The sequence below is a fragment of the Anguilla anguilla genome, chromosome 13 (assembly GCF_013347855.1).
Source record: "Anguilla anguilla isolate fAngAng1 chromosome 13, fAngAng1.pri, whole genome shotgun sequence".
Taxonomy (NCBI): Eukaryota; Metazoa; Chordata; class Actinopteri; order Anguilliformes; family Anguillidae; genus Anguilla; species Anguilla anguilla.
The window spans coordinates 21,706-40,950 of NC_049213.1; the positions used below are offsets into that span (position 1 = coordinate 21,706).

Genomic DNA, 19,245 nt, shown 5'->3' on the forward strand with positions numbered 1-19,245 from the left:
AGGCTGCGTCCTTTCTCCTCTACTCTTCTCCCTGTATACCAATAGCTGCACCTCCAGTCATCAGTCAGTCAAGCTCCTGAAGTTTGCAGACGACACCACTCTCATTGGACTCATCTCTGGTGGGGATGAGTCTGCCTACAGGAGAGAGATTGAACATCTGGTGTCCTGGTGCAGCCATAACAACCTGGAGCTCAACGCCCTAAAGACAGTAGAGATGGTAGTGGACTTCAGAAGGAACGCAGCCCCACCCGCCCCCATCACCCTGCATGACTCCCCAGTCGACACTGTGGAGTCCTTCTGCTTCCTGGGCACCATCATCACCCAGGACCTCAAGTGGGAGCTGAACATCACCTCCCTCACCAAGAAGGCTCAGCAGAGGATGTACTTCCTGCGGCAGCTGAAGAAGTTCAACCTGCCAATGACAATGATGGTGCACTTCTACACTGCCATCATTGAGTCCATCCTCACCTCCTCCATCACCATCTGGTACGCTGCTGCCACTGCCAAGGACAAGGGCAGACTGCAGCGTATCATTCGCGCCGCTGAGAGGGTGATTGGCTGCAATCTGCCATCCCTCCAGGACCTGCACACCTCCAGGGCCCTGAGGCGGGCAGGAAAGATTGTGGCCGACCCCTCCCACCCTGGACACAAACTCTTGCAAACACTCCCCTCCGGCAGGAGGCTGCGGTCCATCAGGACCAAAACCTCACGTCATAAGAACAGTTTTTTCCCGACTGCAGCTGGCCTTATCACCAAGGCCCGGGACCCCCACTGATGCCACTGTCACTGTACTGTTATCCTGACCCCCACGGACACCAACAGACAGCACCTGTACTTAAAACCACTTTATCCCCTTGCACTATTGTTATTGTTTTGCACTATGTTTATGTTATGTTATGTTATGTTATGTCTGTTATGTTTTTTACTGCACTATTGTTCATCTTACTCTATTTATCTTATTTTATGTTCACTGTTACGCACCACCTGACCAAAACAAATTCCTTGTATGTGTAAACCTACTTGGCAATAAACCCGATTCTGATTCTGATTCTGATGTAACTATAGCAAATAATTTTTTAAACCATGAACTCAATATAAATACATGGCAATAAACCTTTAACAATCAAGTAAATCATTAGTTGATTGTAAAATCATTTAAATGCATGTGAACTAACCCTCTTGCACTGTCATGCACAATAGAAGATATGGCTACATCATATACCCAAATGTAGCGCACTTGCTAAGCGCTAGTGCATGGTTTCTAACAGTACTGCATTAGCTAACTTCATTTAAGTGCATAGGCTCAACTAATAGCCACCTTGAATGAGCTATAGCCTACTTAAAATTAACACAAGGTTATTACATGGCACATTCATACACATGTTACATAGCACATTCATACACGTATGATACAATAACAGTGCGATTCACGCTTTCAAATAGCAACATTCAACTTTATATGAGAGAAACTCAATAGCTATACATACCACGTGTGGCTAATGCTATTTTCAAGGAAACACGGAGTTAATAACACACGTGTTGCTGCTACAATGGCGATATTTTAGCTAAATTTCAAATTTAAACTCGCTGAAATCCCAAAGGAAGAAACTGAAGTGTGCAAACTGAAAAATATTAAACGCCACGTGTGGCTAATGCTATTTTCAAGGAAACACAGAGTCAATAGCACACGTGTTGCTGCTACAGTTACGATACTTTAGCAAATTTAACATTTAACTTACCAAGATCCCAAGGAAAGAGATTGAAGTGTGCGATCTGGAAAATATTTGGTCCGTGGGTCATTTACGGAGCTACTCTTTAGGTTCACTGCTTAAATTAACGATTATGATTTGTTACTTCTAATCGTCTTTTTCTTTCTCCCGTTCTCCCCTCTTGCTGTGCGACAAACAGTCTCAACCAAGTCCCTGGGAGTGGGCGGGGCTAACTATTTTCCAGAATGATCTTAAGACATTACTGCCTGTTACAGCCAATAAAACTAATTAGGGACGCAAAACAAGTCCTCCTAACAGTTAGGTAGGGAGCCTCCCTTTTCTTAAAGCTACAGGACTCTTTTAAAACGTTGCTATTTTTCTAACGGGTTACATGATGTTTCGGCTTAAGTGGGTGATTAGGAAAACAATACTGTCGACTCGGCAAATACTCCTCAATAAGGACTTTCAAGTAGGCCATCTGACTAGTTGCAATGGCAGGAGCACAAACAATTTCAACTTTTTGCCTTAGCAGCAACACAAATTGCCAAACTTCATTTTCAACTGGATTTTAAATTTTGTCCCCAATCAAGAGAGGCAGAAGTCTAAGGAAACACCAATTCTGGACAGCATGTCCACTCAATTTCTCACTTCCTGGATTCATTTCGCATGGCTTATTGCTGGCGTCATCGCCGAGGTACCTGAAGTGATTAAGCTGTCCATTCAGTTCTCTATACGTGAAGAATTTCTGATTTGTGACAAAATGACTTAGGTATAGAGCGAAGTCATATGCGACGATACCCTCAAATAAGTCATGGCCCAGACAAGGAGGCAGACCAAGTTGGCACACATGGAAGTGGGTTAATTTGATAAATTTGGAATCAAATCAAATTTAATTCCCAGTGACAGTTTTGATGTACTTACGTTATGCTGCATGCTGTGCTGCACGCTGTCTTTGTATGATGCAATTGTTTTCTTTTCACCTGTTGTGAAGGGAGATGACAAAAATTGAGCATGGCCAACAGTACATAATAGAACCCGACCGATGCCAGATTTTTGGGTCCGGTGCCAATCCTGATTTTGGGGAGTCCTAGCCCACCGATTACCGATGTTTTGACCGATATTTTGTCAAAAAGTGCAACATTTTCAAATCAATTTGAAAAACTTATATTTTATTAAAGTTTCTATATTTAAGAACATTTAACTTATAAGCAAACAAAAAAAAATTTAAATAAACAAACAAAACTTTTTAGATAAAAAAAGTTAAAGATGATATTAAATTAAATATACATATTAACACTATATTTAAGTGTGTGAAATCAAAATAACTCCACACCTTGCTTTTACTCCTTTCTTTTCCAACATCTATAAAAAAATTAATGTAAAAAATCCCTTTTCCAGTTTCAAACATGTATTTTTATGATTATTATTATTATTATTGTTGTTATTATTAATTTGTTATTATTATTTCTTAGTATCTATTCTCAGTACATTAATTATATTTTCTTATTTTATTCCTACTAAGACTATCAAACGAGCTTCCCTGTCCATAAGAATTAGACGGTGAAAATAACTACAATGCGCTCTGACGCGTGACTAGATGACACACTCGCTCGCAATAACGCATTAGCTATGACACAGCCTCGTTATTTCTTATTATATTTTCTCAGTAAGTTAAATTAATTATATTTTCTTATTGTATTTTCTTATATGTATGAGCTTTCGTGCAGGTTACCCGCGCTAACTATTGGTTGATTCAGTTCTCCAACAGCAATCCTTCTCTCATGTTATCACGACAAAGCTAGATAACATGGCTTAAAATGATTCATGTTCGAAGTGTTTTATCTGCTTTTTTTACTGTCTGGTTAGCTTGCTACGATGACGCGTGACAAGATGACACTCGCTTGCAATCACGCCTTGGCTATTTACAAAACATCATATAGTAGCTAATATCATTATCTCAGATAAAAAACAACAAAAAAAAAACAAATGTGTGACACATTCAATCACCATTTTATTTTGGCTGGTTATTTATTTGAGAATACAGCGATGTCCTCTGGAAATGTAGATCCTACGCTGCTTATGTGCTCACTTCCAGTTCATAAAGGCTTGCTAGCTTGCTAAAGTGAACCAAATATGTTAGCTAGCTCGCTCGTTTGATAATGAGGATTGATAAACATAGTGGTCGTATAAACGCATTTAATTAAAAACTTTCACTAAATCTACATACCTTTATTGCCGCAACCGAATCTGTGCAGACAAGTCTTGCAGTGGAGAATATTGGATGAGGCACGAGTAACAAACGTCTTATTAGAGAAGTAGCGCGTCAGCTGCTGCAGTTCACACTTGTATTAGAGCTCCCTCTACTGGATAATTGTAGTAAATAGCAATTACAACGTTCAAGCAGACAAGTACAGATAAATAATCATCGTTTTTTTTTTTGTTTATTATATAATATATATTAATATATTATAGATATATCGGTCGGGCTCTAGTACATAATCTGCAGAAATGGGTGCCTTTACTGAAGTTTTCACTAAAGCCACTCTGTGATCCCATATCATTCTTTCCAAGATAAGGTGGGACTGGCTCAATGTATCTAAACTGATTTTTAAAAACCGTTTTTTGTCTTTGATCAGTTTTCAAGGTACCAGTGTTGCATGCCCGAAACAAATCCTCGGATTTAAGAACCTCTCTCTCTCACGGTCAGAGATATCCAATGATACCAGCTTTTCGTCCAACTTATGAAGTAAATGAGACTGACTGATATCATGCACTGCTTGAAAATCCTCAATAATAGACTATATGACTGATGCTGGCAGTAAAAGTTTTGCCTGCAACTTTAAATAAAAGAAAGCCAAATTGTTCAAGAAAAGGGATTCATCTGCTCTCTCTGGCAGCACCGCTGCTTGGTCTCCCTCGTTATCATCACTTACGTTACGTCGTCAGTCAAATCCCCCTCCAACACTGAAACATCCTCAACTTGTTCATTGGTTGCCGTTAGTCTCGTCTCTGTTCCTACTGTTACATGGCCCAGAAGACTGGATACTGTACAAGACTTGTGTACTGTGGAAAAATTAGAAATAAAGGAAGAGACGACTGAAAACGTTCTCCCACACTGACGAAATGGACAAGAAACGGCCCTGCCCTCTCCGATATGAGAGTTTAAACTGGATAAATCATTGCATCTAACATTGCAAAATTCTACATGACAAGATACACACTCGATTGCAGTTACCTGTGCTCTCCTCTTATCTTTATGCTCTCGATATACATGACATTCCAACTGCGTCATGTTTCTGAACGAACGGGAGCAATCAAAAAAGGCGCATTTAAACAACGCGGTTGGAAGACTCGCATGTACTTTCATATGCCTAACAAACGCATACTTCGTTAAGCATTGGTGACCACAATACTGACATGTAAACATGCTTTCATACTAAGCTATCGCTGGCGAATGATTGGCCGTTATGATACTAACTAGTTTGATGAATTCGAAACGCACGTAGCCTACCTGCACAATCCGGCGACACTCTAGCCAGCTGCAACAAAAAATACTCAAAGTACAGGGTTGCCTTGGAAAAGAACAAGAAAATTTATGTGAAATACAGATCAACGTATTCTGTTGGAAATCAAAAACGAACAAATTGTGATATAATTACTTTTAAATTCGCGTAGCCTATTAGGTGTGACACTCGAAACTTGGCATTGCTTTGTTAGCAAATTCTCTGTCGCCACTACTAACCAACGGCTTCCCAATATCCATAGCAATTTCCAGTTAATTACTGAAAATTCAAACGGTGTTATGCAGTTAAGAGCAAAACGCCCACAATGCTGTTCTGTCTTAAGCAATGTGCCGTATATCAATAAAACAGCAGATTACTGTAGGAATTTCCCTGTAATTTCACATCAATTTCATGCCGTGTACCAACAATGACAATGAGTTTGCTTTTATATTTATTGATTTTTATAGATTTAATCAGCTGGACGTGAAATGTTCTTCTGCGGGCGTTTGGGCATATTATCTTACCGTTGTCAAGCAAAACTCTGCTTCGTAGTTCTAATTGGACCGTCCTTATGCAGACACTCTGGTTTGTAGTTCTAGTCGCACCGTTGTTAAGCAAACATCTCTGGTCGTAAGTTCTATGAAAACAATGATTTTATCAAGAAAAAATAGTTCATTCCCGTTTCATACCATGCAATTTGTTGTGTTCAATAATAGATGTTACAGGTTGAGTGTATTCTGACCACTAGGAGGCACTGTATTACTTTCCCGAGAGTAGTTGGAAGACTACCCTAGTAAGGATGTGACGTAAGGGGAAAGTGTGTTGACCAGGAGAGATTGGGTTAAAATCAGAGACTGTAAAAAATATGGACACAGCTACTGTGACGTCACCCATTGACTCTCCGTGGGTCTCTAAAACACGTTTAGAAGCTCAATGGCGGGCGCGGCCATTTTCTCGATTTGGAACCAAAACCATAGAGTTAAGCGGTTTTGTGATTTTATAATTTGATTGACAGTCCGGTGCGGAAAAGCCCCTCAACCTGAACGAGGCTAGCTGACTGTCTGCCGTTATGTTTTAAAATATATTATCAGATGTTTACGGAGTTTAATTTCCATCCGTGACTGTACTGTGTCATGTAATCACGTTATGTATGACATTAAAAATACAATTAGGCTATGTTCAGTTATCTTCAATTTATGTTTCTCAGCAAAACGAATATGCTTAGCTAGCATATCAGCTTGCCAGTGAGCTAGGTAGGCTGTCCGTGGTTAGCTCACGCGTTAGCAATATGAACCACAGGGGAAGAACATTGACTACACTGATGGTCAATCAATCGGAGATGTGTAGGCTACTGGTGATTTGACTAGGCAAATTTTCGTATAACTGTCTGGTAGATCTGTTAACCGAGCAAGTTATCGTCGTAGGTTTTCGCCAGTCAGATAATGAGCCTGCTACTACTAGCTACTCCATCGCCGTTTGTGGTGTTCACTTGCTGGGTGACGCTAGGTGACCGATCGTTCGCAAATCACTTTCTACCGAACAAAAATTAACACTCAGCGGTGATTAACAAATCTACCAAGTATTTTAATAACTGATCTGCAGGCGTGTAAATATGACAACGCACTTTGTACGGCAAGTTTTCCACCTGGTGCATGAAGAAAAATAATGTAGCCTACGTTGAATTTCTAATTATTATTAGGCTATTATTTTTTTCTTGTAAATCATCAAAACCAATGGAGAAAAGCCAATATACGCAAGGAGCCCCCAGAACCGATTCTGAGAACCACTGTCTTAAATGCCTAGCTTGTCGGTCTCTTAAATGCTAAAAACATGTTCCTTTCTAAATGCCAAGATGGTTAATTTCGTTAAATTCTGTGTGTGTGATTTCATCGTGTGTTGTATATTCAGCAAATGAACCTTGAAACTCTTAATTCGCTTCGTGAAACTGAAAAAGTGTTTATCCCAAAATCGGGATTATAGTAGCTTTGTCACATGCGTGAAGCATGGCCCAGGTAGACATTTACGGAATGTACACGACTGACAAGCCGCCAAACACGTTTGACAGATTGAATGTTTGCCGGTTAAGGTTAGCTAGCTAGTCAAATGGCTTGGTAGCCGAAGTTGCGAACTGTTTTAGCACAGGCTACTACTGGACTACCAAATATAGCAAGCTGATTACGCTTTCTGCCAAGTAATTATTTGGTTAAGTAGGCTAAAGGAAATAGTAAAAATGACTCGGATACCGAAAAACTTAAGAGGAGGATTATTTTATGGTCGTCTAGAGCAGCTGTAAATAGCACACGCCATAATGAAATCACCACGAAATGGGATGCCTGCATTTTCAGACTTAGCACAAATCCATCTGCCTAGCACTGTCACCCTTTTAAAACGGTGTGTTCGTAGACATAGCGTCTTTCTAAAACGGATTTTGAATGCAGCTAGCTTAATGAATAATGAGGCCTTTTAAATGCCTGGGGCAAATAAAAGAGGCGATTGGGCTCCACAGTTAACGAAAAAGCACCTGCGTGGGCACCGGAATGCGCTTCCGCAGTTCGTTAGGCGAATAGCGATCTCATAAATCTGAATTCCCGACACAGAAATAATTCACCAATTCTTCTATAACGAACGCTGTGGCACTGGATACAATTTAAACAAAATAATTGATAGAATACTAACCTGTAATCGGCAGCAGTTGTGTGCGTCACCCGTTTTAAATACAGAGTATAATGCTATTAGCGATCTCATAAATCCAAATTCCCGAGACAGATATAATTAGCCAGTACATCTAAAACGAACTTGGTGTAATTGGAGACAATTTACAAGCGGTACACGTCCTCCAGATAGATCGCGTGGGCACCGGAATGCGCTGCCACAGCCCTGTTCGGGACATGCAGTAGGCGTCCATATCGCCAGTAAAGACAATTAATATGCCGAATTCGCCAATAATCAAGCATCACCGCTATTACTAGTAATATTGACATTCATTATAAGAAATGCATGCCCTCACAGGTGTTTTGTGCACACGCAGCGTTACATTTAAGGCTTTTTAAATGCCTGGGGCAAATAAAAGGCGCGATTGCGCAGTGAACGAAGAAGCTCCTGTATTCGGTAGCAGGTGTGTGCGTCATCCGTTTTAAAAACAGCTGATTACGTTATTAGCGATCTCATAAATCCAAATTCCCGACACTGAAATAATTAACCAGTTCTTCTATATGGACGCTGTGGCATTGGATACAACTTAAAGAAAACAACTGACCAAATACAAACCTGGAATGGTCTGTCTCTAATAGCCCTTCACCACTCCTTTCCTTCAGAATGTCTGATATAAGTGAGAGCATCAAGGACGCAGTCATTTCTGTCCTGCCAAGTGTGCCAGAAGAGACGCTCACTCTGTTGGTTGAAACGATCTTACACCAGGGAGTGGAAAGCAAAGATGACTTGCAGTACATAAGAGAACAGGAAATTGCAGAGGTTATTCGACCAATTCAGTGCAGAAAACTTTTAAATGCATGGAAATGAGCAGGTACTGTATATTTACTACTTCACTACCAAATTAAAGAGTGTATTAAAATGCTTATTGTTTTATTTAATTAATTATGGCATCACTTTAGTCAATATTAATAATGATAGATTTTTGTTTTCATTGCCAGATGCCATAAGTTGTGCTACCCCACTACTCCAGTCCCCAGAAGGCAGTTCATCACTGTCAAGCTCCTCGAGATCCGGTAGCCCTTCACCATCACAATCCACATGGCCACCAGTAAAGCAAAAATGGCCAGAAACTTTCCAGGTACCCTGGGAGAAAATGCCACCAGGTATTCGTACTGCCATTGAAAGTGGGATAAGGTCCTCACCAGCAGATAGAAGGCAAATGGTTCGGGTCTTGGTGGACAAAATGAGAAAGTTTAAGGCCAACCCTTCGTGGTCGCAGTGCCTCATAATTTCTGTCAAGATTGTCAACGAGTTTCCACAGTCCTTCGCTGACATGATAGAAGGGAAATTTATAGGGGGAGGATATGCATCTCTCCTGAGTCAAATAAAACTTCATGTTGAGCATTTAAACAGAAATAACACTTTGGCACGGCGCAGGTCTGTCACCACAGGGGCAAAGCCAAACACAGGCCTTGCAGATAGCTATGGCTGCACACGGTGGCAGCCAGACCTTCCACCTGAAGAAACAGAAAGCACACTGGAAGAGAAAAAGAAGATACTTTTGGAGTTCTAATCTCGTGAGGGCTTGTCTGGATTGAAAGTACAGAATCTCATGGAGGCAACGTACTACTTACAGCGCAAGATGATAAACACAACACCGGCCCACACACTTGAATATCTGAAATCTCAGTGGCCATACCTGTTTGTCCCTAGGAGTATGTGTACACATTTTGAGATGTTATCAGACATCAACATTTTTAGAAAACTGGAAGCATCTCTTGAAGGAAATGGGCGAAATATCATGGAGTTCCTCAAGAAAAACCCTACCAATAGTGAAGTCAAGGCTGTTCTGACCCGAAGCAATACCAGTGTGGCAGCTCCATATGTTCTGCTGGTGCTGATGGCTCATTTCAAACAGCAGAGTGATGCACTGATACTGGAAACAGATGTTAGTATGAAGCCATTTAATTGGTCTCTGTGTTTGGACAGGGACACATTTTTTTTGTTGTTTTCATTCTGTTCTCCAACAAACAGACAGTTGACATAAAACAGTCACAATGTGGTTAAAGTGCAGACTTTCAGCTTTGATTTGACCATATTTACATCCATATCAAGTGAACATTGTAGGACCTACAGCCTTTTTTATACATAGTCCCCCCAAATTTTAGGGGCTCAAAAATAATTGGACAAATTAACATAATCATAGATTAAATTGTCATATTTTTATACTTGGTTGCATATCCTTTGCATGCCATGACTTCCTGATGCCCGTGACCTATCAACATCATCAGAGTCTGGATATATTATTTTCAGGTTGTCCTACAAGCGGTACTAAAACTCTTTGCATTTGAATGGATCTCTATGGGAATTGGGGGGTAAATGGTAAATGGACTGCATTTATATAGCGCTTTTATCCAAAGCGCTTTACAATTGATGCCTCGCATTCACCAGAGCAGTTAGGGATTAGGTGTCTTGCTCAGGGACACTTCGACACGCCCAGAGCAGGGATCGAACTGGCAACCCTCCGACTGCCAGACAACCGCTCTTACCTCCTGAGCTATGTCGTACTAAACATGACTCCTTTCATTCACAGACAGTGCACATCATGAATGGAAATCCAGGAAATCCAGCTATATCTCTTTACAAATAAAAATATTTGAGGTTCCTATATGATGTAGTGTTTCAGCAACACTGGTTTACCAGATACCAATGAAACATATCAAGACTAACAAGGACCCAAAGGTGCTCAATTGAATTTTGAAGTTGCTCAGCACTCCCCATCAAACATCAAGGCACTCAATGTTGGCTAATTCACTGATTTTACAGTTATTGATGACATATCTTTCTATGTTGCGGTTAAGTATATGTTCAATCTCATAAAAAACACGTTTCAACATACAAAAATGCCAAGTTACTCAAAAGTATTGATATCAAAATGACAAAAATCTAAATATTTCGAATTGCCTCATGGAACACATTGAAATTAATGTACAAAACTGCTGCTGAGTAACTACAGGAAGCATATTTCTCCAGAAAACATGTTTGTACTTGCTTCTGAACTGAATTTGAGTACATGTGCAAGTTATTGTATATCTGCTGCATACAATAAATACTGCATGTGAAACACATATTGTACATACATACAAAGAGAACTTCTTTATCCCCATGGGGACATTTCCCTCGCAGCATGTTACATTCACATTTACGAACACACACTTATACCAAGACACATACTATCATTCATGCAACAGAAAGGCTGGGCAGCGAAACACATACATATCAATACAAATTGGACATATACACGCCTATTCAATCAATCTTGACTGTGAGAGAGCCATCCACACATATGTTTGGCCTGTCCATGTAGTGCATGCTTATACACACAGCGCCAAGTGACTTGAAAGAATTGAGGAAGTATTGGGTAGCATTGCTTTGAAATACATCTTATGTCATTTCGGTGAGGCAAGATAGCCTATATTGTTTGTAGTATGCTGAATTTCACATTGCCATTAATGCTGAAGTTTGACATGTTCAGTGTTCATTTTTAGAACACTGGGCAATCACTGGGGAATACAGCAGGGCCATCAACCAATCAAAATTGAGTATTTATCCGAACCATGGTATAAATATATACATTTATATTTGTATAAATACAAATAATCTTTCTTTCTCACAGCTCTTTTGCACTTTTCCTCCATGGACATCGCATCTGAACTGTGTGAGGAGCTCTTCTCCTGGCTGAAGCAGAGGAAACTCCGTAAGCAACAGCTCATGGCTCTGGCTCGGAAGCTGGAGAATCTACGTGAGGAGATTAACAAAGGTCAGGTGGTAACAAATAGTTTTCAAGTGGCTGGGGGAACTGCACTGGTTGGGGCGGGGATTCTCACTTTGTGCACAGGGGGGGCCGCTGCCCCATTCCTGGCCCTGCTGGGAGGGGCTAGTGTAATCTCTGCCACAACAGTCAACGTGTTTCTCAAGCTGGCGGAAACCTGGATGTAGCAAGCCGAGTGCCACCGCTCGTTTAAGAGATGAGAGAGACAAGTTATTTTTTTGGACGCGACTGCGTCTTTTTTTATTTTACGGCTGCCACGCGGCTTTCTGTTCGCAATACACAATACACGATACATGATACACAATTCATGGCTGACTGTCCGTCAGCTCTTCTTCCGTCTCCAGTCCGCCCGCTTCTGTCTCTGTCGACCAGCTTTTAAGTGTCCAGGCTCACTGTCGAGGTAATCAGCACATTGTCCATCAATCAAACAATTAACCATCAGTGCTGATTAATAATCCCCAACAGCCGTGGCGCAGAGTTCCGAGAGCCGCCCCGCCCACTCTCTCTCTGCAGCCAACGCAAAACCACGCCCACCCTACCACATACCCCCACCGCCCGACTTAGGCCGGGGAGCCATCCGGCCGATGACCGACCCCCCCCCCCCCACCCCCTTTGGGGCGAGAGAGGAAGTCCGCCACCACCATCTGCGCCCCCGGCCTATGAACCACCTTGAAATTAAAGGGCTGTAGAACCAGATACCAACGGGTGATTCGCGGGTTGGTATCCTTCATGCGGTGGAGCCATTGGAGGGGAGCGTGGTCCGAACAGAGGGTGAATGGGCGACCCAGCAGGTAGTAGCGCAGGGACCCGACCACCCACCAGATGGCGAGGCACTCCTTTTCTACCGTGCTGTACCTCGCCTCCCGCTGGGATAGTTTGCGGCTGAGGTACAGCACCGGGCGGTCGACTCCCTCCACCTGGTCAAAACAGCCCCCAGCCCTCTGTCCGATGCGTCGGTCTGCAGGATAAAAGGAAGAGAGAAATTAGGGGTGAACAAGAGCGGCTCCCCGCAGAGGGCTTCCTTTACCCTCTCAAACGCTCGCTGGCATGGCTCCGTCCACTGGACCGGATCTGAGGCACCTTTGCGAGTTAAATCAGTCAAGGGGCTGGTCAGCTGTGAAAACGCCGGAATAAACCGCCTATAGTAGCCGGCCAACCCCAAGAACCTCCTCACCTCTTTTTTCGTCTTGGGTCGTGGACAGGTCGCAATCGCCGCGGTTTTATCCACCAGAGGTCGCACCTGTCCACTTCCCAAGTGGTACCCCAAATACCGTACCTCCGCTCGGCCAATCGCACACTTCTTTGGGTTAGCCGTGAGCCCCGCCTGCCTCAAGGACTCGAGCACCGCCCCCACATGCCGCATATGCTGTGCCCAGCTGCTACTGTGGATGATAACGTCATCCAGATAGGCAGCAGCATACGCAGCATGCGGACGCAGCAGCCGATCCATCAGGCGCTGGAAGGTGGCTGGGGCCCCGAACAACCCAAACAGAAGTGTTCGGGATTGGTACAAACCGTCCGGAGCGCAGAAAGCCGATTTCTCTTTGGACTTTGCAGACAAGGGAATCTGCCAATAGCCCTTAGGCAGATCCAGTGTTGAAAAAAACGAGCCGTGCCCAGCCGATCCAGGAGTTCGTCGACCCTAGGCATAGGATAGGCATCAAAATGTGACACAGCATTCACTTTCCTATAGTTCACACAGAACCGAATAGAGCCATCCGGCTTACTTACCAGCACAATGGGGCTATTCCAGGCACTGTGGGACTCCTCTATTACACCCAACTCCAGCATGGCCTTTATTTCTGCCTGCACCAATTTCTTTTTGTGCTCCGGCAGTCTATAGGGACAGGAACGTACCGTTACTCCCGGGGGGGGGGTGTCGATATGGTGGTGTATGAGGTTCGTGCGTCCTGGTAGGGGAGAAAACACATCCGCAAACCGTTTTTGCAACAGGGCAAGGTCTGCTCTCTGACTTGGCGAGAGGTGGCTATCTGAAAGGGGTGGGGTCTGATTGATTGAATTTACTACCTCCGGCCCCAGCTCGTCCCTCTCCTGATCCACCGTTATCAGAGAAACAGCCACCACCTCTTTCCATGCTTTTAATAAATTGAGGTGATAAATCTGTTTCGCTCCCTCTCTATCAGCACGCTCCACCTCATAATCAACCTCCCCAACTCGTCGTGTGACCACGAAGGGCCCTTGCCACTTGGCGAGTAATTTTGTACTGGAAGGTTGGAAGTAATACCAGGACTTTATCTCCCAGTGAGAATTGTCGTAGTTTCGTCCCTCTATTGTAGTGCCTCTGCTGACGTTCCTGAGTCTCGAGCAAATTCTCCCGTGACAACCGACCCAGTGTATTGAGTTTTGCTCGCAGGTCCATGATGTACTGCACCTCATTTTTGCTGGGGCTTGGACCGTCCTCCCAGCTTTCTTTAACTAGGTCCAATATTCCCCGAGGTTTTCTACCCAATAACAGTTCAAAGGGAGAAAATCCCGTGGAGGCCTGGGGAACCTCCCGCACTGCAAATAATAGAGGGACTAACCACTTATCCCAATTTCGGCTATCGTCGTGAATGAACTTTCGAATCATGGACTTCAGAGTTCTATTAAACCGCTCCACAAGCCCATCTGTTTGGGGATGGTATACACTGGTTCTAATAGAGCGGACGCCCAGTAATCCGTATAGCTCATTTAGTGTACGTGACATAAACGAAGTGCCCTGATCAGTCAGAATCTCTTTCGGGATTCCGACGCGGGAGATAGAGCTTGTGCAACACTCTTAGCTGAAATATTGCGCAACGGCACTGCTTCGGGATACCGGGTCGCATAATCCACCAAGACCAACACGAAACGGTATCCCTGGGTGCTCCGTTCAAATGGCCCGATGAGGTCCATAGCGATTCTATCAAAGGGCACCTCTATTAAGGGTAGTGGGCGCAAAGGCGCTTTTGGGGTGGCCGGGGCGTTCACTAATTGACATTCGGGACAGGACGCACACCACTGACGTACGTCCGCCCAAATGACCGGCCAGTAAAACCGAGCCATTATTCGGTGTAGTGACTTATCATACCCTAAGTGTCCCGCCATGGGGTTGTAATGAGCCGCCTGGAAAACCATTTCCCGGCGGTTTTTGGGTACCAACAACTGGGTCGTTTCTTCACCGGTCTGAGCGTCACGACACACTCGATACAACCTGTCCCTAATAATAGAAAAATAAGGGTGCGAGAGTACTGCATCGGGGCGCACCTGCTGACCATCAATCCGCATCACTTGGTCATAGGCAAAGCGTAAGGTGTCGTCCCGAGACTGCTCGAGTGGGAAATCTTCCGCGGGTTGGAATACAGGACCCCGGGGAGTCTCAACCGGAGGCTCGTCTGGGTCCCTCCCCGCCCCGGCCGTGTCGGACGGCCCTGCGTCACCACCGTCAACAGCACACACGTCACACTTCCCTATCGGTCGTGATCGCACCCCCAGCATGTTTCTAGAAATCTCCCTAAACCCCGCCCAATCAGTACCCAAGATTAGGGGATGCGCAAGCCGGGAGCTAACCGCAGCCTTCACGATATGCGTTTTTCCCTGGTAACAAATCTCCACGGGTACTACCGGATACTTGTGCACATCTCCATGCACACACCGAATGGAAACCCAGGGTGCCTTTACCAATGCCTCGGTTCGAACCAGGTTTTGCTGGATCAGGGACTGCATAGCCCCCGAATCCAACAGCGCCCGGTGTTCACTCCCTTGCACCCTTACCGGGATGCAGTACGCTCCCTCCTGATCGGGAGCGGAAGTGGGCGGCCCGACCACCCGGACCACCTGCCCCACTTCCATAAGTGGACAATCGCGGCGCAGGTGACCCAGCTGTCCGCACCGCCAACACCCCGGTCCGAGCGTCTGAGGCGCCCTCTGTGAGCCGGACCCCCCCCGCCACTGAGCCTGGACCTGGAGAGGGAATCGGAAAAAAGGGGGGATTAGTTTGAGGAAAGGGAGGGGGCAGAGCCCTGGGGACAGAGGAGGGGCCAGTACGAGGAGGGGGTCTCCTCCTGGGCGCCGGTTCCGGCCGTGCTTGCTGCTGGGAGCTGGGGTATAGCGCTAGGTGGTCCTCCGCCAGGGTAACCGCCCCCTCTAGGTTGGTCGGGCGATGGCAGCGCACCCAATTGCCCGTTTCCTCTGGCAACCCTTCCAGGAACTGTTCCAGTATGACCTGCTCCACCACGCCCCCGGCGGACCGGATCTCTGGTTGCAGCCAACGCCGGGCCATGTGGGTTAGCCTTTGGGAGTATGCGAAGGGACGGTCATCCGCCACCAGGTTTGCCATCCGGAACCGGCGCCGGTAATCCTCCGGGCTGCAGCCCAGTCGGTCCAGGATCGCCCTCTTCACAGTCTTGTAATCCGCCCGGGCTCCGGGCGGCAGTCCATGCGCCGCCTGTTGGGCTTCCCCAGTTAAGAGGGGCAGGAGGTGTACTACCCACTCCTCGTGGGGCCACTGGCACGCCTCCGCTGCCACCTCAAAACTCTCCACGAATGCCTGGATGTCATCGTCGGTGATCATTTTGGTCCGGAGAGGGGATCGGGACGGCGGGTCCTGGGAGCTGGTTTTCCCGGCGGCAGCCAGCTGTCGCAGCGCCTGTGTCTGGAGGGAGGCTTGTGCACGCAGAGCCTCCATCTGCTCTGCGTGTACGGCCGCCTGCCGCTCCTGCATTTGGGCCATCCCCTCCAGCATCCGCGCCAGCGCTACGAGAGGCTGCGCCGTCTCGCTCCGGTTTGGGTCCATTTCTGACCTCCTCTCTCTCTCTCTTCCTGCCGTCTCCCCGTACGGGCCACCACTGTAGCAAGCCGAGTGCCACCGCTCGTTTAACCTCGTAGCGCACAGCCCCTAGTGGTGGGCACGCCCGCGTGCCTAGATTACTAAAGTCAAACATTCGGTGCTACTACAACCAACGTGTGAGATGAAAACAGAAACGCGTTGTTTCAGTTTCATTAGTAGACGATACATGACAACTACGCCGAAAACGGAGTTTCGCAGCCCCACCATTGTCGCTCCGGTCGTTCATTTAACACGCACCCCCTCCCTGCAGTCTCATCTAAAAAACACCCCCCACCCTTGACATAATGGACAATATTGTCTATCCTGGCATTAATAAAAATATTCTTTCACCACTAAAAAATCGTATTCCGTCATAGCAACAAGATAAACCCGTCAATAGCCCTAAGATATGCCTATACAGCAGTGAAAACGCTGCTCACTGAATAACGGAATAAACGAGAAAAAGTTTTTTAGGGTTTTTTAAGGATACCATGTCATTCTACAGTCAATATCTGGGACTAAATATTGAATAAATATAAAAGCTTACTCTTGGTTTTACGTGTAGAGATGTCCCTTTTGAGACTGCGTGGTCATATATTGTCTTGGACAATCCGTTTGGGAAATATAGGCGCATCTGTGACGCCTGGGTATCTTCCAAAATAGCTGTGCGTAACACCACACCTGTTGTTTACGGCGTCGTCGCCCTTTTTAGTACAGTCTGACTTGATTGACAATTCATTTATTCAGTAGGCGAGAGTATAAGCTTTCTAACGATGTATAACATGTCTAATTCTGCTTTTGGAATAGCGTTTTATAGGTCAGCGTAACAGAAAATATTCTTAGCATCATATTCACTTACGCATTCACCCTGTTAGCAGACAAATACGATGCACCTAACGAAACGTGTTCAAGGATATTTCGTAATTTCTTGGAAAATACTATTATTATTGAGGACTTCTGAACATAGCTAAGCCATATGTTTGCTGATAGACCTAGCTGACATCGTTTTCTGGAGCAAAACAGAAGCGAATAGAACAATATCATTGATACTGTCTCTGTCTCTATCTACTGAACATAGAGGAGATTTCATCATTGCTATGTAAGTATTACCGTTCAAAATATTTCGGTTATATACGTTATTTTTGAAATTGAGTATTTTTAAATAGGTTAGTGGTGTTATATAATGTAAATATTTCACACTGTAATGTAAGCGTTAGACGGAAGTGTAATAGTTTTTGTGAAGCATGCAACAGTGATGACGTCAGAGCTGGAACATTGCCAAAACGTGGTGGACGGGTGAAAATTGTTTTCATGTTGTCTCATCCCCATACAAGAAAACATACGAGAGTACAGAGTATAGAAATACACACGAGTTAATTATTACACATTTAGGTACTGTACCGCATTGTGTGACAATGTTTTTGCATTATTTTTTTAATCTGATAGCAATGTTTCATCTTAAACCCTCGTAAGGGGCTCATTTATATGCTTTATAATGGACAAAAAACATTTTATTCAATTTTGGAGAGATTTTGGATATGTTTCTGGACACCTAGCTATTTTAGACCACTGTACTGACTGAAAGCTTGTAATTCCCATTTGAAAATTATGCAACAGTGATTTTCTTGAGTCAAAACAGTTGATTTGTAGTGAAATACATGGATATGTTTTGATTTACAGTAATGCATAATTTAGACATTTTGGATAGATTTGGAGATGCTGGGTACACTGCTTAGTTTTTGCTTCATACATCTATAGTAGTTCTACATATCCACCCTTAGATTTTATGAACTTGTGGTCAAGAAGTTTTTGACCTAGCACATGTATAGTTTAACCTCCTGCATATATTCAATCTCGCAGTATTTCATTGCGAACTTAAAAAGTGCAAATTTATTTTGGATTTTTTGTCAAAACAATTGCATTTGTGGCACTTTATTTCTTCCAAAATTATGAATATAAACTAATCTGTGTTAGTGTTGTAAATTGTACAAATGTCTTGCTTCATTTAAGCCATTTTTCAAGTCTCTGTGGTGTTCACGTCTGGAGTTATAAAGCTTGAAATAGGGTACCCCCTAAATGGGCAAGGATTGGCAAAATTTGGCTTATGCCTTAAGAGGTTAAGAGATGAGAGAGACTAGCTATTTTTTGGACGCGACTGCGTCTTTTTTTATTTTACGGCCGCCACGCGGCTTTCTGTTCGCAATACACAATACACGATACACGATACACAATTCACAGCTGACTGTCCGTCAGCTCTTCTTCCGTCTCCAGTCCGCCCGCTTCTGTCTCTGTCGACCAGCTTTTAAGCGTCCAGGCTCACTGTCGAGGTAATCAGCACATTGTCCATCAATCAAACAATTATCCATCAGTGCTGATTAATAATCCCCAACAGCCGTGGCGCAGAGTTCCGAGAGCCGCCCAGCCCACTCTCTCTCTGCAGCCAACGCAAAACCACGCCCACCCTACCACACTGGAGTTCAAGCAGTACGATGAAGACTGCGAAAGGGATCATCCAGAAAGATGAAGAGATTGGGAGGAACATCCAGAGGCTCCAGGAGAGACTGTTGGAGACATGTGGAGAGCAGGCCCGTGGAGCCTCTTCCTCTGATGGGAAACACGAAGCAGCTGTGTATATGTTGAAGGCCATAGGCATACAAAGTGGGATACAGTTGCAAGACGCCTTGCATCAGACTCTCATCTTTGTAGTTGGATCTGCTGCAGCTGATGGAGTGAAAAAGAGCC

At 44.5% G+C, this 19,245-nt stretch overlaps 1 protein-coding gene, 1 long non-coding RNA gene and 1 pseudogene across 2 annotated transcripts; 1 reads left to right on the plus strand and 2 right to left on the minus strand.

Moving 5' to 3' along the window:
• Nucleotides 1-4,640: 4,640 nt before the first annotated feature.
• Nucleotides 4,641-6,150, minus strand: LOC118210960. The gene is made up of 3 exons (XR_004761939.1): nucleotides 5,737-6,150; nucleotides 5,221-5,281; nucleotides 4,641-4,772 (listed from the first exon to the last, which is right to left on the minus strand). It is a non-coding gene; the product is annotated as an uncharacterized LOC118210960 (long non-coding RNA).
• A 2,933-nt stretch (nucleotides 6,151-9,083) lies between these two features.
• Nucleotides 9,084-11,863, plus strand: LOC118211328 (annotated as a pseudogene).
• Nucleotides 11,864-12,018: 155 nt separating this feature from the next.
• Nucleotides 12,019-16,570, minus strand: LOC118211329. Its single transcript, XM_035388476.1, has 3 exons — nucleotides 15,450-16,570; nucleotides 12,635-12,654; nucleotides 12,019-12,057 (listed from the first exon to the last, which is right to left on the minus strand). The coding sequence occupies exons 1-3, from the start codon at nucleotides 16,468-16,470 to the stop codon at nucleotides 12,019-12,021; spliced, it is 1,080 nt and encodes a 359-aa protein (XP_035244367.1). The 5' UTR covers nucleotides 16,471-16,570.
• Nucleotides 16,571-19,245: the final 2,675 nt, after the last annotated feature.

Coding starts and splice junctions, on each gene's coding strand:
- LOC118211329 (XM_035388476.1), bottom strand. CDS start 16,470: ATGGACCCAAACCGGAGCGAGACGGCGCAGCCTCTCGTAGCGCTGGCG. Junction 12,655..15,449: donor AGGGAGCGTACTGCATCCCG/GTAAGGGTGCAA, acceptor TTTATCCTGCAG/ACCGACGCATCGGACAGAGG. Junction 12,058..12,634: donor ACCGACGCATCGGACAGAGG/GCTGGGGGCTGT, acceptor GCTGGTCGACAG/AGACAGAAGCGGGCGGACTG.